Consider the following 23996-nt stretch of genomic DNA (forward strand, 5'->3'; position numbering starts at 1 on the left):
GTCTGGGCATGGTACAGGGCAGGCAGACAGAGACAGGAGATGGAAAGAAATCTGAGGTTCTGCACCTAGACCAGCAATGCCCAAGCACTGACACCAATGCCAGCTTTGGCATCTAGAGATTTGGGTGGGCACCAGTGACAATACCTTAAAAAATATATTTAGAAAAGCTGTTCTCCTGCCCTGAGGAGCACCACAACCTCACCCAGCTGCTACAATCCAAAACTCAACTCTTGCGGCCTTACTGGGCAGGAGACACATATCACATCATGGCAGTGACCCAGAAACAGCTCCAAAGCATCCCAGTCCTTGCACTTGGGCTTTCTTTTGGCTTCACTACGCTGCAGCTCTCTCGTAACGCTGCCGTACTTACAGGCAAAATACTGCCAGGGCTCATAGGTAAGGCCGAAGTCAGTAGATCGCTCCAGCACCCAGAGGTCAGGACGAGGAGAATTTGCGAATTTGATCAGGACATACGCCACGTGGAAGAGCTGAAAGAGAGGAACACGGAGTTAGTCGGCTGCTCAAAGCTTCGTGAAAAGCAGGGGGAGCCTGGGGGCTCCCGGATGAAGAAAGGAGCTGCCGCTTTGCAGAGCCCGCTGCTCACAGGCAGCTTGTGGAGCAAAATCCTCCGTATCTAAAAGGATGCTGATACGACACGGCTGCGGGAGAGAGACAGATTAGGGAGCTCAGCTCCCACGAGTCCGAATGCAAACAAAACTCAGACTTTGTGGCTACGGGCTCTGCTCGGGAGGCTGTGCTGGGCGGCTCCTCTGACTTAGCCTCGACTGAGCAGGTGGCACCAGAAACCAGTGCCCATGTCCTGCTGAGGAAACTTGTGCTGGTCCCACCACCAAGCTCTGCAAGGAAATCACAAAACGCTGCAAAATGCTATAAAGCCTCAGGGGGCTCTTGGGGTATCAAGTGACATCCCGAACTGTTAACATCTGCCCGGAGCCTGGAACACCCCGTGTGCACCTTGCATGTCATACCTCAAAACTAGATTTTTTTTTTTTTTTAAGGCTCTACACTTGGCAGCTCTGCTGCACCCACACAAGCCACATTTTGAAGGTGGTTGCAAAAAAGCCCCGTGACTGCTCCTCTCCCCCGGGCACCGCAGGTACAGGAGGGCAGGAGCCCCACTTGGCTCCAGCACAGCTCCAGCGCCGGGCTGCCCCCGTTCGTCTGGACACTGACGTGTGTGCACGCAGCCTTGCCAAGAATAAAATAAATGTACTCTGTAAAGAGCTAAAATGTCAGCGCTAGAGAAAAACAAAAGCCCCAGCAGAACTTCCCTTCCCCGGCTGGCACGGGCTTGCTCCAAGAATCCCCACTCCATCATCCTGTCACAAAGTGATATTTAAAGGCAAATAAAGTTCTCTTATCAGAGAAAATTCCTAACATCAAAACCAACCCAACAGGGAGTTCGGCGCTCGAGAAATGGAGATTTACGGCTCAGCAGCCCCTCCTCACACAAAACTGGTACTGTACGAGCATATATCCCCCAAGGATTACCCGGGACATGTCTGCAGGGAAGGAGAAGGCTCCGTGCCTGCCTCAGCGCGGGGGCACCAGAAAGCTGCCTGCACCTCGGCCTGCCCCAGCCGCACACGTCGCGGAGTCAGAGGGTGAGGATTAATCAAAACAGGCCTCCAAAACAGCCCTGCCAGTAACTAGGCTTTATAAGGGGAATGGAGGAGGCAGGGAAGGGGCATTTAAAGCTACCAGGTCAGCCATGAAGCACACGCCTTGCTACAGCCACGCAGATGAGGGGGTCTGAGTGCTTTTAGGGTACAGAGAGGGGACGGCGCAGCCCTGCAGGATGGTCCCGGCTCTGTCTCAACATCAGCAGGATGCTGCTGACACCAGGACAGCCTCTGCTCCACTCCCCAGGGGCTGCTGTGGTCCCACTGCGGGCTGCTGGCACCCACACTCACACCTGGGGGATGCTCGGGGAGCCCCATCGGGCTGGGGAAGCCGCGGGTCCTGCAGCACCGTGGGGCTGTCGCAGGTCCGAGGCCGTTCTCTGGCTGCCAAGGGGCAGGAGCGTGGGGTTTGTGAGCACCGGTGCAATCCAGAGCGAAGAAATCAAAACCCAGCACAGCTCCCGGCTGCCAAAAGCCTCGTGAGCGTGTCCTAACTCCATCAGGTCCCGTCCCCAGGGTCTGCCCTATGAGCTACCAGCACTGAATTTAGGATTGATTTTGCAGTACCCAGCCTGAAGTGGCAGAAAACACCCGATAGTGGAAGAAGCCACAGGGTAAAATTCCTTCAGTTGCCTTTAATGCACCGTGATGGACACCACCAGTCAGGTCTGAAACACACTTGGCGTTGCCCTCAGCCCAGAGGACACATCCCTGCCACAGCAGCACCGCGGAGCTTTGCTCGTGGCATTTCTGCCCTGCTGGGGGACCCACGCAGGCACGATGCTTCCCAACAGGACACTTTGTTTTGGGCACTTCCCAAGAGCAGCGTTCGCGTTTCTGTTCTCACACTTCGGGGGAAATGCTTTCAATGAACAGCAGCAACCCCAAAGACGGAATTAGAAACATGAGGCACGTCCCTGTCCTCTCCATTTATCTTCTCGCAAAGACAGCCAGCCACGAGCTTACAGTCAGTAAATCCCACGGAGTTTCTGTGGGGTCCTTCTCGCCTTCCAGTCCGATGCTGGAAAGAAATGTCCCTACCCAAACATCCTCCAGTCCGAACTCCTCGCGTCCTTCTGGCTCTCAGCAGTGCTCGGAGTCACGATGCAGCCACAGCAGTGCCTGGTGAGAGGCTGAAACTCGACTCGAAGCCAAGCCTGGGGCTCAGCGCTCTGTAACGGGAAGCCAACAGCCAAAAAAAGGCCTCGTGCTGCCGGCTGCACTAAATACCCAGCATGCTAACTTATCTCTTACTGCAGCATTTTGCAGGAAAGAACCAGAACTGCTGGGTCCTCGCTGGTTCAGCCACGGCTCAGCCTAAGCCCAGCTCAGGTTCTCCTACCCTGCTCCTGCTCCCGGGGCCAAACACCATTCCCTGCTCCATGCCCCAGAGCAGCGTGAGCACTACTGCATGATGCTGGGACACATCCCTTCCAGCTGGGACAGCAATTTTGGGACACAAAGCAGGCAGCCAACATCTCACACCCTCTTCTTTCCAGCTCGTACGGGCTAGGCCCATCTCTAGTCGGAGCACAGAAAACATTCAGGGGGCTGTGACCGCAGTGAACCTCCCCCTGGAACGAGACCCACATCCTGGTATTCAGAGCGATGTCTCGTCAAATCTGCTGAGTCCCCTGCCTCGCCATCCTTATCTCGTAGAGTGCGACAGCCTGCCGGAAAAAAATCAAGGCAGATTGCTTGCTTCAAGCGCACGTGCTGAGAAAACTCACAAAGATGGAGCAGTCGCTCCAAAAATAGAGCTGGCAAAAAAGCCAGACTTTTTTGTTCCATGTTTAGTTCCAGTACAGTTCTGCCCCACCAATATTGCAAGAGAAATGGTTGTGCTTTTTTTTTTTTTTTTTTTTTTTTTTTTTTCCAGAGCCTTTATTTAGCTCCTATTATCAGGCAGATGAATAAAAAGCTCTGTGCTCCCAGACTCTTGGGCAATTTCTTTTTCCCTTCTCCACAGGGCAGGGAGGTGCAAACCAGCTCTGATGCACACACTTGCCTCCAGGCAAGCAGATCTCAGGCTCTCAACATCTCCAAAAAAAACACCAGGTGCAACTCAGCCCCCCTTCATTTCACACAGTGAATCCTCAGCCAGGACACTCAGCCAGGGGTATTTTATGGTGCCATCTCCCTGCTGGCAGTGGTTTTGGAGCCGGTTTCCCCAAGGACCATCGCTCGCAGTGCCTGGAAGGACGGAGCCAGTCCCAGAGCCAGCAGGGGAAGGTGGAGGTGAGGGCAGTTCCTCCACCTCCCTCCCACTCTTCCCTCTGCTTATCTGGGCACTGGGCAGCTTTACGAGCACCAAAACACCACGGAAATGTAATTCTGATTACTGCCCACTGCTAAGATTTTGAAGAACAAAACTGAGGACCTGGAAGGCAAGAGAAACCCCGCTGCTGTTGGGGCAGCGCATCCTCTGCCCACACGGCAGCACACGGCAGCGAGCTCCCCCAGCTCCTCGTTCCCTCTCTCCAGGCACCGATTGCAGTTTTCCAGCCCCGGGAGACACACGTGAAAACAGGACAGCAAACCAGAACCAGCCCCATCCCAGCCCCATCCCGAGTTTCTTTGGTGAGGTCTTGCTCACACTCCTCCAAGCTGCCGCAAAGCCACACGGCAGCATTTAGTAAACAAACTACATCCCGGAAAGCCAGGGAGCTTCTGACTTGCCCTTGAATTTCTCCAGGTCAGCACCCTGCCCCTTTTAGATCTTCTGCCTGTAATCATTTATTGTCATTGAAGCAATGGGTTTACTCATTTACTGCCTGGCTGAGCTTCAGCTGTCCCAGAGCAGCGTTATTTCCTCCTAGCCCAGCCTTCAGAATCCTTCATTAAAATATCCGTGTTGAGCTGCTGGGAGGTACATGCCTACATTTAGTCACACGAGAACAATTTCAGCCCTCCTAGGAAGCAAAAACGGTGCTGGGGCTGTTCCGACGTGGCTGCAGGGACAGGTGACCACCAAGACTCGGGGGAAAGGAAAGGGACTGAGCTCTGCACTGAGCCATTTTTGAGTTTTTCTCTTAAAACTCAAGAGTTTTATTGAGAGAGATCAAAGAAAACCCTCTCCTGTTCTCCACGGTCTGGGAACCACAGACCAGCACAAAACCTGCTCAGTGTCATAAAGCAGCAGCAACCCAATGTTTTATGATGATATTTTCTGAACGGTGCCTGTTCAGCCCCTTCCTAAGCAGCATGGCTTTTGTCAACAGCCGATGGACAGCTTTCCACAAAGGATTTTTTTCTTTAAATGCCGCTTCTGAGAAGGATTTGGCTTGTTCGCCGATCTCACACACAGCTCTGCTTTATCTTCGCAGCATCCTCCTGTGCGAGCTGTCCCTCCCTGGGCAGTGCCACGCACGCCTCCTGCCAAAAATCCTCGGGGGACCAAATCCGGGCACCCGGCACGAACCAGGGCAGAGCGGTGCTGCTGCGAGGCTTAGGGAGCATCCAGCAAGGTCCTGGGGCTGCAAACAGCCCGTGTGATGTGGCTACACCTGGGGGATGCTGATGCATCAGCCTGGACGTGCTTCAACACACACGTGTGCTCAGCCCCAGCTCACAAGCGTCCCCCCTGAATTCAGGAGCTGGTTTCTGCGCTAGCCCAGCAGCCAGCCCGGTGTCGCCGAAGCCAGACGCGCTCACGGGGCGTGCAGGTAACTGGAGGCATCACAGCAGAGCAAAAAGCTGTCAGGGCGGGAGGGGATGGCTGGAATTCCTCGAGAGGATGCTTCAGCCACTTCCAGATAAGGATTCACCCACCCCAGGCTTTCACTGGGCATTAGGAGATATCCGGCACTCAGCTGAGATGCCCTTTGCACTTTCTAGGCTGGTGGGAGAGGTGTAAGGTATCTGCTTAGAGACAAGACTTAAATATTTGTCTTTAGCCCAAACTTGAACTAGCACAGCCCCAGGGAAGGGCTAAGTGGGCTTTTCTGCCACCACAGAGCAGATGCCCTTCGGTACCCCACACAGGGGGATGGATGCTGGCCCCCAAGTCCAGCCCAGCCCTGGAGCAGGCTGAGGCACCCCGTGGGACACAGGGAGGAGCGGGTGCCCCCACAACAAGGACTGAAAACCTCCCAGTTGCCTTAATCCTCCTGCAAACGCCAGTGCAAGCCCAGCACCATGGGGCAGTAAAGATGCCCTTAACACTCCCTAATCCTTCAGCGATAAGATGGATAAGATCCCATGACCGTATTCAGGATTTCAGGATCTCAGACTATTTACCTTGAGGTGTCGACTCTCTGTGACTGTCAAATGCTTCCAGGAAGATTCTGGGAATGGTTTTTTGGGAGCCAGCTGTTCTGGGAGAGCATCTGCATCGTAAGCAGCTGGCAGGATTAGGGGCAACTCCCACTGGGCTCCTCCAAAGGGCTGCGCTCCTCCCAGGAAGGCCTTACTTGGAAAGAGGGGTAAGGAAAAAGGGACTCAAAGAAGAAAAGGGGAAAACGAACTCGTGCAGAGCCACCTTATGTGCACAAATGAAGACGGTGAAGTGCTCGCCAGCAGCTCCAGGCAGCTAGGTGGGCAACGATGCCCCCCAAAGACCTGCTACTGCAGAGGAATTTCACTGGGAGTCACTCAAATCCTGCCGGCTGACCCAAGCCAGCCACCTACACAGAGATGGCTTTGAGGACACACAAAAAAAATGTTCTTGGAGCTGATTTTTCAAAGGCTCTTTGTACGTTGCCTTAATTCTGCTCCATGCATCTACCAGAAGCGTGCCGCTGATTTCAGCAAAAAGAAAACTATGCTAGCAGAGTCTACTCGCCCCAAAATATACAGAAAAACGAGCTTCTCTATAAATAGAGGGCTCAGGGAGTTCCTGCTTGCTAATCCTGATGGGAGTGCTTGCATCCTAAATCTGAAATCGCTCAGAAAGCAGGACTGGGGGACGCGATACGACAGCAGTTATTTGAGGCAGCAAGACACAGCTCTCTTCAGGGAGCTGTCACTTCTCACGTAGGGAGAGTCTTTTTTTGGTAACTCCGCGAGAACTGGTCTCTCTCTTTGCTCTGTTATTCTTAGGAGGCTTTCTGTATGGATTTCAGCACGTTTCTGAAATAGCATCTCGCACATTTAATCACTGAATGCATTCAGGACGTTCGTTTTGCATAATACGAAGCAGTAAATAAATGAAATGAAGCAGTAAATAAATGAAAAAGATAAACCGTGAAATGAGGCCTCCGAGGGAAAGTTTTTTAGAGCTATTGCTTCTAAATGGTTATTAATAGAGATCCAGCCGCCTCCTTCTTTTCCATGTCATGACAACAGCTGGAAGCCAAAACCAATTGCGAAGAGCAGCAGTGGAGGACCCAGCGGGCAGATGCGGTTTTATTTGTGCCCCACGAGCCTCAGAGATTTACTAAAGGGAAAGCACTGATGCAGTTTTTAATGCCAGACAGACTTAAAGAGCTAACAGGGAAAATATCTCCAGGTGCACCAGTACACCAAGAACCAACAGACAGCGCGCATGTATGGAGGAGGGAATGGCATGGTGTGTGCCACTACATCACGGTTACAAAACCAGCCATCCGCTGCTCCCTGGGTTATAGGAGCTGGTCGGGGAGGCTGAAGGCAGACCTACACTCACCACTCTGCAGCCAGGACGGCGAAGTTCAGTGGCAGCATCCTCCGACAGCCCTCCCCGAGCTCACAGCCCATCTGGCCCCGGAACAGCTGACGGAGAAGGCGTCTTGGCGCAAACAGCCATGGGATGTGGACTGAGACAAACCAGGCATTTCTGCTGCATTTTTCAAAGGGTTGTGGAGGAGGGAGAAGGTCTAATTTTAATGAAAACCATGTCCTCCTTTCTTTCCCCCAGTAACCGACCATCTCTGTGCAGCAACCACTAGCACGGCCTGGAGGAGAGCCCGGCCCAGGCCCCATCTCCTGCTGCACTGACCGAGGCTGTGGGCACAGGGTGGGACGTCTCAGGGCATCCATTCCTCAGACAGAGAAGAATGAGCTTCATGTCGAGAGCTCTCTTACTTATAACAACTGCGTGGTACCTCCTCTTTACCAACGTGCAGTCTAATAGGGTTGAAACTCTGACCTTGAGCACAAGGAAAAGAAAGAATCCCATTAAAAGATCGTGTTCATCCCTCCTCCAGCCCAGCACAACACTCCTATGAGAGGATTTCACCAAGAGGGTGTCAGATTGGGAGCAGCACCAAGCTCTTTCCCATCTCCTCTGACTGTATTTTAACAGCTCTTGGTTAATTTGGTTAATGGCTCATCAGCTGTGTGCATGCCGAGGTGCAGACAACGAAGCGCCCACAGTCACGGATTGCTCTGCTGGTAAAACACACAGAAGGAATCCGTGACTTTGGCAGCAGCTGTGACCAAAACCCATCATGAAACACGGCACGTTGCTGACCAGGTGTATGGGCACAGCTGGGGGCACAGCTGGCACGATGCAAAGCGTTTGTGTCCTGACAAAGTGAGGCCTCAGCGGACCTGCGAGCGGAGTGGCCTCCCCCAGGCCGAAGGCTCCCACACAACCCAGGAGGAATTTCAGCCTGCGCTGGGCCAAAATTCCTCAACTTCCTCCCAGCAGCAAGCAGCAACTCGCTAAGCAGTCTGGTGTGACCTTTCATCCTGCTTCGTTTCTGCTCCGCAATCAAAGGCAACCAGCACAGCGCAGCGCGGCCTCCTGGGTTTGCCCAGTTTCTGTATGGGAACGGTGTGGGCACCTGAAGATCAGCTTGGGAGCGCTCATCTTCATAAATAAAAATACATAAAAATAAAGCACGGTGGTGTAACGCAGGGCACCTTCATCTCACAGCTCACCCCCAAGCTCAGTGATCACCACTTGTGGTTAAATGGCATGAGAAAAAACGGGGTTCCTGCCGAGGAGGAAGCCCTATGAGGGATCTTGTGACTCAGGGCAGGTATAAGAGGAAATCCCTTAATTTGACTGAGATTTAAGTATTTTTAGAGCAAAGTACGGATGATGTCATACACCTTTGAACACAATGGCCTCATGTCTAATAGCACAGTGCTCTGAGCTACCCCAAAGCTGCCTCAGGCACATCGCGTGCCCAGCTGGCTGCCTTGAACTTCCAGTGCCGGCTCACCCCTGCTCCCTGCGCAGTGTTATCTCTGCTCGCAGGACTTACTCCAGCCTTTTCTTCTCTTATCACCAGCTCCTTCCTGCCCAGCTTCAAGAACGTTTAACATCACAGAAAAGAGCGCGAGCTAAAAATATATATTTATATGTATATATTTATACACACGGACACCAATCTGACTGACAACCTGGCTATTCAGCACCGGTGGCAGAGGCAGGCTGGCGTTTTGCATGCATGGAAGAGGAGAAGATGTCTCCTCTGGCCAGTAGGGATGGGAAACCTGCAAAATTCCTCCGGTCCCTTGAGCGCATCGTGGTGAAGTGTTGCTGTGAACTCAGCCCGAACCAGCCAGACCTACCCGCGGCCCATTGTTAATCTCACAGAAGCAGCAGCGCTGGGTTTGAAGGAAAGGGAGAAGAGAAAAGGCAAACATCTCAGCTGCATACATATATATACATATATATATAATACATATATATATATATACATATATATGTATATATATACATGCATATGTAAAGAAAATAAATAAATGAGCAAATAAACTCAGCCCCAAGCTCCCTGGTCCCAGCACTTCCCCCATGGGTCGGGGTTCCTGAGTCACAGCTGCAATCCGAGGCCAGGCTCCTGCTGTGGGATTTTTGCTCAAGCCCTATCTCCAGGAAGAGTGCGGTTACGACACCAGAGGCACCATGCGAGACAAACACAATCTCCTGAAGATAAGGCTCGTCTGTGGTGAAAGGAAATTGGCTGCTTTGTTCCCAGCCAGAGCCCCTCTCCAAGCACCTTTCCGCGTGCGCTCCCATCTCCTCCACTGAGCCTCGGAGCGCCGTGGGTCGGGGCTGGGGCCCGTGCGGAGCCCAGGAATAAATAAATCAGGGAGCAGGCTCGCTGCCAACACAGCCGGCAGCCAGGGCTGTGGTTGTTGGTGGGACAGCCTCCCCAGAACCCAGTTAATTGGGCCCTTTAGACTCGCTTCAGCTTTTGAAAGGAGGCCACCGTCCTGCACTGCTGTTTGCCTGCTGCAGAAGCGAACTCGGCAGCCCCATCCATCACAGCCTGGTGCTAACGAAGGCCAGCGATCAATTAGCAATCCCCACCGCAGAGGTTTCTGAAACCCAGATGTGCTGCGGGGTGTTCACCTACCCTGGCTACCCTGCAAGTCTCTCACAAAGCAGCTTTGAGGTCATCTGGGCCATTCGAGTCCGGTGCTATTTTTAGGGCTCCAAATCGTGGCGGGATATCCGGGAAGACTTCACAGATTGAGTCCAATTCCCACAGAGTTCAAGACCCAATTGCTCACCAACTCATTCTATCCTCAAGGGCTTTTTCTTAGCATTTGGCTTATGCCCTCCTGCTTTCATTGGTATTTTAATTCTTAAAAAAATATTCTTATTAAACATCACTTTAAAGGGAAACACATGCTGCCGTCTTCGCGGGCAAAACATTTTAAAGCATTCACCACATTGGGAAGGAAAATCTCAAACGTGTGAGAAGCCCTTTCACAGCCCGCCTCTCCCGTTAGCTCTGGGCTGGGGTAAGGGAAAACGGGAGAGGCCAAAAGGATGGAGACACCGTCAGAGGTTCTCAGGCAGGAGAGAACACCACAGCTGATTTCTGCAATTTGGTGTCAGCAGAGAGAGCAGATATGACACACACACACTTAGGAGCTTGCCCCATCCTACAGCAGTGTCCAAGCCCGTTCCCATTCCCATTCCCATGGGGGTCTCTGTGTGCCCCTCACACCCCAAACACCACACGGGCTGTGCGAGCGCTGCCTGCTCCCAGCTGCAGAACTGGGACCACAGCAGAGACTGGTGGCTCAGGCCACCATCCCACTTGAGGGACCACGGCTTCCTTTCCTGTCTGAGAAAGATTTTAGTTGCACTTTCCAGCTCTGCTCTTTCTCCGTCAGTGACCTCATCTCTCACTGGGGGCTTATTCTGATTCATACTCCTTTGAAATTCAATTAGCTCATGGCAAAATTTTCGGTGTTTTTTCCCTCTCACACCGACGGATCACCCGCAGCATCAGATGAGACGTTGCCTCGTTCTGCTCCCAGGGCTGGTTCAGGGATGCGTCCCCATTACACCACTTTCAGCCGAGCTGAGTTAGAGAAGGGGTTGGTACCAACCACCAATGACAGCCCTCTCTCTCCATCTTTCCCTACCTTTCCAAAAAGACACTTTTTTTTCTTTCCGAGAAGACCTGTGTGCTGCCATCAGTCCCCAGAGTCACCACAGGATCTGCCAAGGGGAGCTCACCCAGAGGCAGCCACCACAGACACCAACACCTGCAGCCGCCTGAATTCATCTCCTCTAACCCCTGGCACCTCCTTGACCAAAGAGGGGAAGCACGTGCCAAACTTGGGAGCCTTAATTACCCAAGGTTAGGAGGAATAAGTGGAAGGCCGTGTCCTAGGACCCCCCTGGTAGTAGAGGCGCCCTGGTCATGCTGGCCTGGCCAAGACCACCAGACGCACGCAAGCTGGAGCCAACCCTGGCAGAGGAGGCAACGCTCCACAAAACTGGAATTCACCCCTCCTCCTCCTAACCCAAAATAGCCCCATCGCTGGCTCTCGAGATCACTCCAGGACTCGAGGGCTCAGGGGTCAGATGAGGAGAGAGGCGCCGTGGGCTGGAGAGGTGCCACCGAGGCAGCGACGTGCAGCGTGCTCGCTCAAAGGGGCTGCTAAAAATCGCTTATTTCTGCTTTTAATTTTTTTTTAAATTAATGCAAAGCTGCCTACAGGTAGACCTGGACACTCGGTTATTGAACCTGTACCCAAATAACAAAAGCGACAGCACTCAGCCTAAGCTGATGTATTAAGGCAAGACCCCAGCGCCTCCCCGGCCCCTTCGTCATGTCAGCGGTTGCTCCCCGCCGCACGCTGCTGTGCGGAGAACAAATGACACTAACCCGCTTGTCTACAGCACATTATGCTTTGAATTATTTATTGCCACTCCAATCGGAAGAAAGAAACATTTCTCTCTCGGACATAATGAAGAACACATTTCCAGTACTTAACAGCTGGAAGCCGGAAAGGTAGCCAAAGAAAATCCCTAACTATTTTTTTTTTTTTCCCTTTAAAGTAAGCAGCTGGAAAACTCATTTGCTGGGGAAGAGGAACCCTCCCAAACCAACTCGGGGAAAGAGTCAATTAAACTCGGTCACAATTCACAGGCAGGAGCTGATAAGATCACATGAGTGTGATATCAACCGTGCTATTGATAGTTTCTGGTATTTTCTGATGGCAGCGGGATGAAAAGAGGCGGCTTGTATGTAATGAACTCCAGCAACACCCCCTGGCAGAGATTTTTGGTGTGGTTTCGATCAGCTACTGAAGTATCAGGGGATTCTTTAATCCCTTCCCCACAGCTCAGCAACCGATGAGCTCCGGGCGCTGCTTCGAGCTGTCCCTGGGCCCAGCCCCAAACAGAGCAGAGGTGATGCTGAGCAGGACACGCACACAAAATGCTGCTTTGGCTCGTGCTCACACCAACCCTGCAAAGACCAGGGACCCCTTAGCACTTTCCTGATTACACATCCCTCTCTGCTCCTTCAGCGCATCCCAAGGGCTGGAGGCAGTCACTGACTGCAAGTCCCAGGGCAGGGGCGTTGAGCCGAGGTGGGAAGGAGCGGGGCTGTGCTAGCTGCCAACAGATCTGTGCCCTCCGTCGTGGCTGAGTTGTGGCTTCAGCTGGTGTTGGGCTGCCCAAACCTGGCCTTGCCAGAGGCACTCATGGGGTCCTGGGGACTGGGCCTCTCGCCCCTTGCCCCCAGGGAAGCTCCCCCTGTGGATGCACCACTTGCTTTTCCCAGACATGTGAGCAGCTGACAGCAAGGTCCTGCTGCAGATGGGCTGTCTGGGAAAACGTTTCTCCTCCAAACTTCAAGACAGGTTCAAATTCTTTCAGAGGGAGGACTCACGCGGGGTTGTTTTCTAAACACATGCAGTGTTATCATAACTAATAACAGGAAATTAGGGGCTCGCTGTGTGGCAGGAGGACACGCAGTCCCTCGGGGGCAGCTGCTGCCTGGCCCCAGCATGACCACAGCCCCCTGGCTGTGCAGCAGAGGTACCAGAAGCACTGCAGAGCTCTCCATGGACCCAGCGGCAGCTACGAGCGAAGAGGGAAGGTGTGATCCAGCCAAAAGCCTTCCCATGCCCCATCCTAGGTGCTCTGTCTCCTGTAACTGTGGGACAAGAGATGTTTAAAGACGTTGTCCCAGTCTCTTGCCAGCACCAGACCCCATAGGCAGGTCCAAAAGGGGCTGTGCCATCTCCTGTGCCCTGGGGATGTGCGGCGAGCCTCCCCTTCCCTGAGCTGCTCCCTGGCTGCCACTGAGCAGGCACAGGGAGAAGAGCTGCTGCTCCTGGCAGCCGCAGGGAGAGAAGTTTGCTCACGCTGTGCTCCAGCGCTCAGTTATCTGTCTCAGCAGGCGATTGGGCTGTGCCAGAACAAACAGGACAGCAAATAAACAAGGCGTTAAGAAGAAACGCGCTGCAGACACGTGCGGTCACTCTGGTCTTCAGCCCCAGTGGCTCCCGGGGCTCAGGCATCTGCAGAAGCTTTGCTTTGCTTGCCACAGAGCCTTGCTCCTCTCTGACCCACCCCAAGACCGCCGAGCAGGTAACCTGGCTGCAGAAAGCGCAAACGCAGTGGCTTCACTTTGCTTGAGGGCTGATGCTCTCAAAACATCTCCAGCTCTCCTGGTCAGAAAGGTGTCAGCACACAAGGAAGAGGCCAACTGCAAACAGCATCACTCCCGCGAGCACTTCTGCTCAGGCAGCCTCCAGCAGCACCAAATTTCTGGCCTGTGAGGCACGCACGAGCCCCAGCAGCCAGGCACTGTTGGACTGAACTTCCCCGGGCCGGAGGAGCGATGTGTTGTGTTTGAGGCCATGCCCCTGACCTAGTTTCGTGCTCGCAGCAGTGCACCTGTTCCCCCCTCTCCCTTTCAGCAACCCGAGCCCAGGCAGCTACACCACCAACCCGCTCGCATCCTGTCCCCCCAGCCCCGTCCCAGCCCCGGGAACATTGAGACGCAGGGGACAGGGGCGCCAAGCCACACTGGGGCTGGCTGCTGACGTGAGATGTGGATGTCAGGAGAGGGTAAAATAAACCCCAAAGCTTTTCCACCACCGAAGACAGAGCCCCAGCCTGCACAGCACCCAAGCGCCCATCCCCACGCCCTGCCCAGAAAATAGCACTGCTGGGGTGGAGCGGGGGATTTACTGTGCTCCAACACAAGCAAAACAGACAGCGATGCAAGGAGGGGTTGTGGAAACAGCGTAAGCTCGGGGTTACAACCTCAGCGTGCCTCCAACAGCCGCTGCATGTCCTCGCTGTCCCCTGCAGCTCGCCTCTGTGGGGATGGGGGCAGCGGGATGGGCAGCTCACAGCCACACGAGATTAACGAGGAGCTGCAGCACGTTATGCCCCCACGAGATTAACGAGGAGTTTTTAATGACCCGGTGTGAAGAACCCGAAACACTTCTACAGCAGCTGCAAAGAGCAGCAGCCATCGCACTTCTGTTCCTTGCCCAACACTCACAGCTCTTCTACGGCAGGGGATTTGGGAGCGTGATTTAGGGTTTAGTGCAGAGCTGTGCACAGCAGTGACATAAACACCAGGGGGACAAGAAGCAGCTCCTGGAGGACAAGCAGCAGCCCTCAGCGGGACGCAGCCCATCCTGAGAGGTGCTCTGCAGTCCATGGGAGGCCACTGCACTGTACGGCCCTGCTCCCAGGGGTAGGTTTATAAATATTTTCCAGGATAAACATTTGTAAACAGCGCCTTTCAACTCAGCCGAGAACTGAGTCTTGATCTCCTGCTCTCACAGAGAGTCGTCCTCTTCAAAGGAGGGGAGGCAGAGCCACGCGTGCACACGGGGCAGCTCCGAGCAACCCACCCTGTTTGGCACCAGCCTCCAGAGCTGTCGTGGTGGGGTTTGTGCTCGTGGTGTGTCCACCAGGCGCAGCCCCAGCCTCCCCTGCCATGCCTCCCCGCACCGCTCCCAGGCATGGGGTCCGTCGCCCTGGCGGCCCTACAGAAAGGGGATCTGCCCGGGGAAACGCGATCACCTCTGCTGCGAGGGACAGGGGTCAGATTCTGCTGAGATCAGAGCAAAGCAGGCTGGCATCTGACTCCGAGCCTCACAATTCCTGAAATCAATACACGGCCCGCCGTGGTAACTTCACCTCCTCTGCTCTTTGAAGAGTTCCCTCCCGTCCCCCTCCGCCGGCCACGAAAGCAGGCACTGGGTGGTCCCTCCCAGGGCTGTAAATTGGCTTGTTGAAAGCCTCAGCAAAAGCAAGGTCAGCCGCCTTATAAACTGTGCAAAACCAGCAGTGCTGGACAGCTATTGGCATGGTATTCAGGGATATGCACGGCCACACAGCTGCTTGCACCACAGCAGGTGTACCTACACGTAGACCAGGTACAGCCACAGACACACAGATTTCCCCCAAATGGTGGGCAAAGACGCAGCTCTTAGCACCATGCCCCAGACCTTCAGCTCTGGCTACAGAATGAGGTAAAAGCGTTGTAATTGTGGAGCTGCTGCCCTTCGCTGTGGATAATAAACCCTCCATGCATAAAACACACCCTCTGGGGAAGCAGAGCTCCAGCTCTGCACTCCTTAGCTCCTGCCATCAAACAATTCAGGTGTCCTCGTGAGGTGCAGCGATAAACCCACAGCTTTTTCCTTCAGGTTCAACCACAAGAGGGCAACAGCCCGGGCACACAGCTGATCAAAACCTGAGGTCTGCCAGGAGGTGACCGCACGCTACAAAGCCACTGCTGAATGCTTGTAGAAGGAAAAGGGAAAGGAAATGCAGGAGTAGCTGCAATGCTTCTCATCAGAGACATTGTTTTTGTGAGCTGGGCAGGAGAACTGCAGCTGGGCTGCCTCTCCTCCCAAGAGGCAGGACGCAGTGCATGGGGCTGCCGAGACCCAGCCTGGCTGGAGCCACTGACGGAAGGGACCAGAGAGCCCTGTCCCACCGCCCAGACCTCAAGTGTGGCTGCTTGCTGGTCCCCCAGTATGCCCGGGACTACTGCAAGCACCTTCCCAGAACCTCACAGCATCCTCATTCTGCTGGCAGGCAGAGATCAGGGCACAGAGAGCAGAGAGAAGGCCAGCCAGCCACTTGGCAGAGACCTTCAGGCCAGTTTTCAGCCCCATTCCATGAGCAGACCTTCACATGAGGATCCGCAGCTCTGTGCTGCAGCAGCATGCTCCAAACCCTCCTTCCTCAAACCCTAAAAACAGGGTTTCTTGTAAAATCCTAGCGATTTGGAAAAACCCAGCTGTCCTGCAGGTATTCCCACCGCTCTCAGCCTTGCCTTTCGCGGCCAGCCTGCGGCATCGCTGCAGGGCAAACACATTTACTGCTTGCTCAGCCCCTCCTGCCTCCCTGCTCCCACTGCCCAGCCCTGGAAAGGAACAGAGATAAGGGGAGCGCTGCAGAGAACACAAGGGCTTAAGAAAGCTGCGATTGAGTAGAGATAAGAGCTCTGGGCGTGTAGGCACGCACCACTGGAAGAAAGACCACCGGTGAAAGAAGGGAGCACGTGTGCGCTGGCACGCGGCCAGGGTGGGGGCACAACGTAACCACCCCACTTACCTGGAAGGTTAAAAAGTTTTTAAGCAGTGGCATTATCACCCTCAGGGTGCCTCTGCCTGATTAAATACATCTAACTGATGCTTGCCATTGTGGCTCCGTGCAGATGCTTGTGATGTCTGGGCAGCCCAGCACGGTGGAAAGAGGCGCACGGCACAAACGAGCACCCTGCTCCTCTGCCCCACGGCCTGGGGTAGCTGCTTGGGCCTTTTGGGGGAAAAAGCAGCAAAAAGATGGAAGTAAAAGGATCAAGGCTGTGACCAGGACCCATCCGCCCAGCCTGGGAGCAGAGCTGTTTGTGGCCAGGCAGGCACAGCACCGGCACTGAGGCTGTTTGATGAGCGGCACGTGGTGGCAGGGCTGCACAAAGCCCCTTTTTGGTGTGAGCACTTCGCTCACCACAGATCCCAAGCGATTCGCTGTGTCTTTGTGCGGTCTGATCACCTCCAAGGAGCAGGCTCTAGGCCCTGTAATCTCTGTGTGGCCCTAAACCGTGCTCTAGATTGCAAACGTGGTGGTAGGGACTGGGGGAAGGAGAGTGCTGGTGCACCGCAGAGGCCTTGGAGCATCCTCCTCCCCTGGTGCTAAAAACCCAGGCTCCCCAAACGCTCCCAGCCTGCTGCTCTGACAGGCACCCTCTGCAAAGCCCTGCTACCAGAGTTGTCCTACATAACGTTGTTAGCCTCATTCAGCCAATAAGCCACAAGCAGAGGGGAAAGAAAATGAGGAGTTAACTGGATACAAAAATGACACCTCCAAACACCCCTGACTTGCAGCATCGAGATGCAATCCCCTCCCTGCACCACACTCAGAGAGCTGGGCAGAGCCTGCTGGAAAGGGACCTGGGATGAGCGGGGCTGTGCAGAGCCCACACCAGCTCCAGCTTCCCACCTGGTAAATCCGAAGCAAGCATTTCAGCGGCCAGCCCCAGAACGAAGCAGTTGCAGGAACTCGGTGCAGCCCTCCCTGGGAGCACACGATCCCTGGGTTCCTCAATGAGACCCGCTCATTTTTCACACCGTTAAGGGAAAAGCAAACAGCTTCAACATTTCTGTGCCTACATTAGGCTCTCAAGCACATTTGCTGCCTATCTTATCAGCAGGGCTTTAGCAGCCTTTCTAAGTTGTTTCAAGACTTTGGCCTTCAGAAAGCTGGAAAGGGGGGTGGAAAAAACCTCTATTCATACTTACCAAAGCACAGCACATTTTCAAGAGGACATTCCTCCCATCCAGAGCAAACAAATGCTCCTGCCTGTATGTTTGATGCATTGTTTAAGTTACAGTAACACCAACCCAGATTCGTTGTGCAAGACAATTTCAGTTTTCTTAGGAGTTCCTGGACCAATTTACAAGTGGAGGAGAGAAGCCAGACAAAAGAACACTTGTCTCTGCTTTAGAGAGGATGCAGGATGATTTACACCCCGGTTTTACAAGCTAGGACCACAGCCTCGTTGGGATGGGCTCTTCAGAGCATGCAAAGAGGTGTACAAACCTGGGAGCTGCTCCATGAGCAAACACTCTAGGCTCTGTAACACTAAAAATTAAAAAAATGCAGTAAGAGCTGTAGCGAGACCCTTTTTAGTAACAACAAAGCCTTGCTGATTTGCTAAGTTTACTCAGGAAGGCCTTGGCTGAGCCATTGGCTGACAAAAGGAACAGCCAAGTCCCCTTAAAACTCCAACAACTCCCTGCTTTTCTTGCCACCATCACCGTGGGTCTGGATTTGTTACAAAGGCTTTCTGCAGTCACAGCAGGGCTTCGGTGGCACCACGGAGAGCCTCCAGCTACAAGTGGTGAACGATGCAGGGGAAGCCGACAGCCACGCAGCTGAATTCACAAGCTGACACAAGCTCAGCACTTAATTTGCCAAAAAACCACAGAAGGCACAACTTGTAGAGCTGTGACACAGCAATTTCACATCAAAGAGGATTTCAGCCCCAGCCTGTCCCCAGCCCACCCAGGTTCTCTCTTTCCTTGCATTTATGGGATCAAAAAAAAATTCCAGTGTCATACATTTCACTCGCAGGGCTGCAGCAAACTCACTCCAAGTTGCATGCCAGCTTCAGCTCCGAGCGTTTCCTTGGGCTGTCCTGTCCTTTAAGAGACTGGAAGAACAAAGAAATCTTGGCAGCTGGCCACGCTACAGGCAAATATTTCCCCCGTTCTCTTGAATGAAGTGGATATCCTGTCACAAACCTGCGCGCTCGGGAAGGGTAAGGAGGAGAAGGAAAGGGAAGAGGATGAATTAGCTAAAGATTGGCACGAAGCGAGAGGTCTCAGCATGCCACCGAAGCCACTGAAAGGATTTCATTTTACACGGCCAAATGCTGAGGAGGAATAACTCACACGAACCTCAGAGCTCACTGCCACCCAAGAGCCGCGCACCTAAATCCTTCTGAGCGGGTCTGGAGGGGGATTTGGATGTCTCGTTCTGACACCAATTTCTGTCTGGTTCTGACCCAGTTCTACAAGGACACAAACACCACTCCCTGTCTGTTCTCCCTGTCTTTTATTTCCACCTTGCCCACTCCCAGAGCCAAGCAGTGGGTTTGGAAAGTCCCTTTCAGTGCCACCATCAGGCAGCAGCTCCAGCTCCCACCCGTACAGAGACCCGACCCCAGCAGGGTCCCTCTGCACGGGCACGGCCAGAACACCGACGTGCTGACATTTCAGCAATGTTGCTGTTTTGTGATTCTTCTACGTGGTTCCTGCAAGCTCTGGCAGCGCTGCGTTTAAAGCTGTTGGTCAGCTGTTAGCAGATTTCAACAATACCAAACCTGGCACATGCGAGCAAGCTCATTCTTCTGAAAATCTGCGTTGGAGCCACGCACCACGTTAGCGTTGGTCAGCAGGTTTCCCACCATGACACTGCCATTCAGAGCCGGCTTCGCTGACCCAACAGCAGCGCATACCAGGGGCAGGGCGGGATTAACATTCCCAATGCCACCGCTAACCCCAGAGATCTGCAGGCACAGCAGTTGTGTGACAGTTTGTGCCGCTGCCGGGATGCGCAGAGCTCGCAGGTTTTGGACTCCCACGAACCCCAGCAGCGCCCTCGTGTTCACGGTCCCGTTTACGGAGACTCGCTGTGAACTGATGCCAAGGCAGAAAGCAATGGCTGGTAAATAAAGGAAATAAAACCACACAAAACCCGTCGTGGACTCCAGCCAAAGCCTTCGTGCCCACTGCATTTGGGTGAGCGCAGACTTTGCAGAGGACTGAAGGAGGATTAAGCGGCAGCTTTAGCAAACAGCCAGAACAACGCACGATGAAGGCAGCGGTAGGATTTGTTTGCAGTTGTACGGCTGTTTACTATTTGCAGCTGTGTGCAAATAGCAGAAAGCCATTCTTTTCCCCTTCCGATCAGGCCTTGGCATCATCTGCATTTGAGTGTACCCAAGAGCTGCCTCCAGCAGCACGCCAGCTGGGTTTTGGTTACAGGGCGTGCTCTGATCACTGCAACGAGAACCCTCAGGAAGCCATCAGCAGAGCTCGGCTGAGGGTTTGTGTGTGCAGGAAACAAGAAAGAGCAACTAAATGCATGTGGGAAAAGCTGGGGCAGCTCTCAGGGTTCGGCTGTTTGCCTGTCACTGCATGGGTTACATGAATGACCACTGAGAGCCCTCAGAACGGCGAGCAGCAGATGTGTGATCTATTCCCAGGCACCAGCTAGAACAGAGCTATCTGTGCAAACTTTGCCAGCAGGTCTGCTCCATCAAAGATACCATTTTCAGCAGAAACAAGGTATAATGTAAAAGCCCTCAATGGTAACGCAACTCTTCCAGGATAAAGGCACCTTATTCTAACCCCTGGGTAACCCGGTGTACCATCCGACACAGACACACAGCTCTGCGACCAGGGCTGGGCTAATTTAACCCTGCTGGCAGGGCCACAGCTTCCCCAGGTAAATGTGGTGGGCAACGAGAGGTATGGAGCTTCCCACTGCATCCAGGAGACTCAAGTCTCTCACCAACATTTTGCCTCATGCCAATGTTTCCCCCAGCCCTTGCTATTCAATGGAGGGAAGGACAAATCAGACAATCCTCGCACTTCCCTCCAGGAGGCTGAGGAAGCATCCAAGAAGAGGACTAAGGAAGGAAGAGGGTGCCAAGTCCCCAACCTGAGCTACCAGCCCCACCTCTGCTCTCCCCGTATCTGGTGGCTCCATTTCCAGGGCACGTGGGGCAAGCCGAGCGCTTGCAGGAAGGCAGCCCCGTTGCTTCCTGCGCTGCACAAACAGGAGCTGGCACGATCCCGACCCACCTCCCATTAGCGGTGACCTCACGTTAACAAAGGCCTTTTTATAGCCACACTTGGCAAGCCCTTCTGTGGGGCACCAAGTCACTCCTCCTGCCCTTGTCTGACTCGGGTGACCTCGCCCAAGGAAGCCCCAAGCCACCACGCTGCCCTCACCTCCCGCAGCCATCCACAGGCCACCCTCAAGGCCTCGTCCTCCTCCCTGCATCTCCCCCATCACCAATCCCTGTTCCACCCTCTCCTCTTTGGCCAGCTCCTCAGCACGCCTCTAGAAGCAGAAACTGTGGCCTGTACACACAGATCTGGGACATTTCCCCCCTTAGCTGCCGCAGGCCCTCAGGCTGCTCCTAAGCCATTTGAAGGCTCCCCCCCGGTGCCATCCCACCAGGCTCGTGCCTCCCACCTCACCCCTTCCTACTCGTCTCCTTTTTATTCTGTCAAGCAGGAGGCAACGTATCATTTACTGCACTGCTTGGCACCCCACACAGGAGGGGAGCTCTGGAATTCGAGGAGCACCGAGTCCAGAAAACAGGAAAGGGCTGAGGATCAAGGCTGGGCGCAGCCCAGGGGCCCCCGTTTACAGCTCTAATAAAAGGATGAGGCAGAGATGAAAGCAGGGCTGAGCCAGGCGTGGTAAGGCAGAGAGGGAAACGTGTGGGGTGGGGCAGGCAGAAGAGGCTTGAAAGAGCAGACAAGCTGACTAGGCAGATGATGAGGTGCATTTTTGTGTGTTCCTTGCCAGCCCTGTGGATTTGAGCCAGGACAGGGCTGTGGCAGGCAGGAATGGCTCCAGAAACCCACCTCGGGAAGCAGGAATTACCCAGTCGAGAGGCTTCTCACCGTGACCTGGACAAGCATCAAGGACCAAACGCACTGTGCAATGCTTCCCAGCCCATTTCTGGGTTGCAGACACTGGCGCGCTCTGTGTCAGGGCTGTGACCCTCTCTGCTTCCCCTGGGCACGCCGACCTTTACAAATGCTCCCTGCCACGTCTGTCTGCAGCAGGAAAACACAACTCCCCGGCAAGGCAGAGGCCCGACTAGCTGGGTCTGGTCTGTTTTAACTTGCCTGGAGCAGCCACAAAGGGGTCAGCCAACGCCGACCCCGCAGCACGTGTATCTGCACACATTCACACCCGACTCAAGGCACACTCTTGTTTACCAGCCCAGCCAAGCAGACACTTTCCAGGAGAACAGCAAGAAATTACAAGGCTTGCCTTCCAGCTATTCATTGCAAACCAAAGCCTCCCCTACGCCAGCTCCCAGCTTGCCTGACCTCTCCCCGGCTCGCGCTCGCCTCGAGGCTTTCTCCTAATCTTTGAAGAATCCCAGGGAGCGGAGCAGGACTAGGCAGCCTGGCAGGGAGGGAGAGCTCTGCTGGAGGAAACCTCACTGCCAGCCTCCTCATTTCTCATCATGCCGAAATTTAAAAATAAGCAGTGATACCCAGGGAGAAATCACCCTGGAAATCTTGCATGCGATTTTTAGAAGCGGAGTAATTATCTTTTCATCAGTCGTTACCCGGAGCTGTCCTAGGGGGAAAGCTGAGGCTGAATTTTAACACCTGAATTCTCCTTAGCTGGTTCAGGTCCAGGCAGAGCAAGCAGAGCCTCTGGGAAGATTAAGCAGCTGAAGCACAAGGGTTATTTGTTCAAGATGCAAAGGCCAGTCAGAAATAACCCCTGTGGAAATCACAAAAGGTGCCGCAACGATGAGTGATGTGCTCAGAGCAGATCCTCCTCCACCAGGAGTCTTCAATTCTCACTGCTCAGGGCCTGGCGGGTCTTTGGGGAATCAAATGCTGCAAGTGCAATGCCCCCTACTCACTGCAGGCCTGGAAGACTGATTGTAAGCAGTACTGGTTCATGACATAAGTAAACATAACAGAATTAAAATTCACATGTCGCCCATGATTTACCTCAAGGGATGTTCTGTGTGTCTTCTCGCTTACAGCAACCAGCACAAGCAGTAACAAAGTAAAAAGGACCAGCCTTGCCTGCTCTGGACCCTGGAAAAGGGAATTTGGTATCTGACTTGGCATGGCTGCTCAGAAGGGAGGAGATGGGTTTGCTCCCGCTGCTGGAGCAGACAGATCCCCACCTGTTAACAACTTAGCGCTCCCTTCCCGCTTACCTGAGCGGCTCCTGCGCAGCCGCTTGAGCCAGGAATCCTGTGGGAGCCGGCAGAAAGCACAGAGAGGTTGAGAAGGCAAAAAGGCAAAGCAAAGGCAAAAAAAAATCCCCCCTCATCAGGAGTAAAAAAAAGAAAAAGCTCCTGGTCTGGGTCAGGGAAACTGCAAGTTTGAAAGAAACAGAACAGAATTCACAAGCAAAGCTATTTCAAACAATAAAAAGGAAAATACATTGGGAGAGAAGATCCACACACTGGCTCAGTGCCAGCTCTCAGCCTCACACCTTTCCAGCTTCTCCCAGGGAAGCACCACAACCAGGCACCCTGCTTCCACTAGATGTTCACGTTAAAACACGGCAGCACTGACCAGGATCCACAAGCAGAAGGGGTACCACAAACTATCTCACACCAGGGAGCTAGAATTCTGAAGCCTAGAAGCGAACAGAGATCTTGATCTGCTTTTGGAGGATTTTAGGCAGTTGTAGAGGATTCTACATAGGAGAGGAGACTGTCGCCCCAGCTGTTGAAAGCAAAAAGGATTTCTGCTCAGCCTGCTTAACAGGCTTTATTTTAATACTGCTTTTGCTCCAAGAGCCAGAAAACACTTTGGAGAAAGAACGTCTTTGTTGGAGATTTTACGCCCCAGTCCTTTACTTAAGGTGCAAAATCTCCCAGTAAATGTCACCGGGCCTCCTACCCCTTTCCCACAGTGGCACACCAGCACAACAAAGAACTAGAAGTCCTTGCAGTAAATGATTTATTTTTTTTAAATAAAGACTATGTACAGAAGTCCTGAAATCTTCATCTGTTTTTGGAACGCTCTATGAGAAACTCGTGCCAGGCAGCTGAAGCACTGTGTGGCCCCGAGACAAATGGAAGCTGTGCATTTGCTATAAATGTGTGTACAAGAAGGACGCAGAAGACATCTCCACCAAGGGGAAGAAAAGGAAGAAACCCATCACAAGTCTCCCTCTGTGTACAGTGAGAATGAACAGGATGCCTTGGAGGAAAACGTTGGCAGCAGTGATATCATCCAGAGACAAGTGAGAGATCTCACAGCAACTGAAACAAGGGTGCAAAAGGAAGAAGGTGAGAAGCTTTTAGCTGAAAATTCTTCTTGGATGACCATAACCCTTACCCCATGCCAGGCTTGGGGTAAGCAGCCACTAGAAAAGCTCCATTCCAGAGCAACCACGAGCTCTCTTCTTGGGATTTCATAAATTCGCTCATTAAGAAGGATATTTGAATTAAC

General features: G+C 53.4%; 1 protein-coding gene across 2 annotated transcripts in view; it reads right to left on the reverse strand.

Annotated features, from left to right (window-relative positions):
- Positions 1 to 23996, reverse strand: part of LAMA5 (laminin subunit alpha 5) — an 83921-nt gene that overhangs the window by 49412 nt on the left and 10513 nt on the right. For both annotated transcript variants that reach the window (XM_084296729.1, XM_084296728.1), the window contains exon 3: positions 371 to 488. In XM_084296729.1, coding sequence (XP_084152855.1) covers positions 371 to 488 — 118 coding nt within the window. The remainder of the gene's footprint in view (positions 1 to 370; positions 489 to 23996) is intronic.

This window comes from Netta rufina, assembly GCF_964035555.1.
Source record: "Netta rufina genome assembly, chromosome: 16".
NCBI classification, from domain to species: Eukaryota; Metazoa; Chordata; class Aves; order Anseriformes; family Anatidae; genus Netta; species Netta rufina.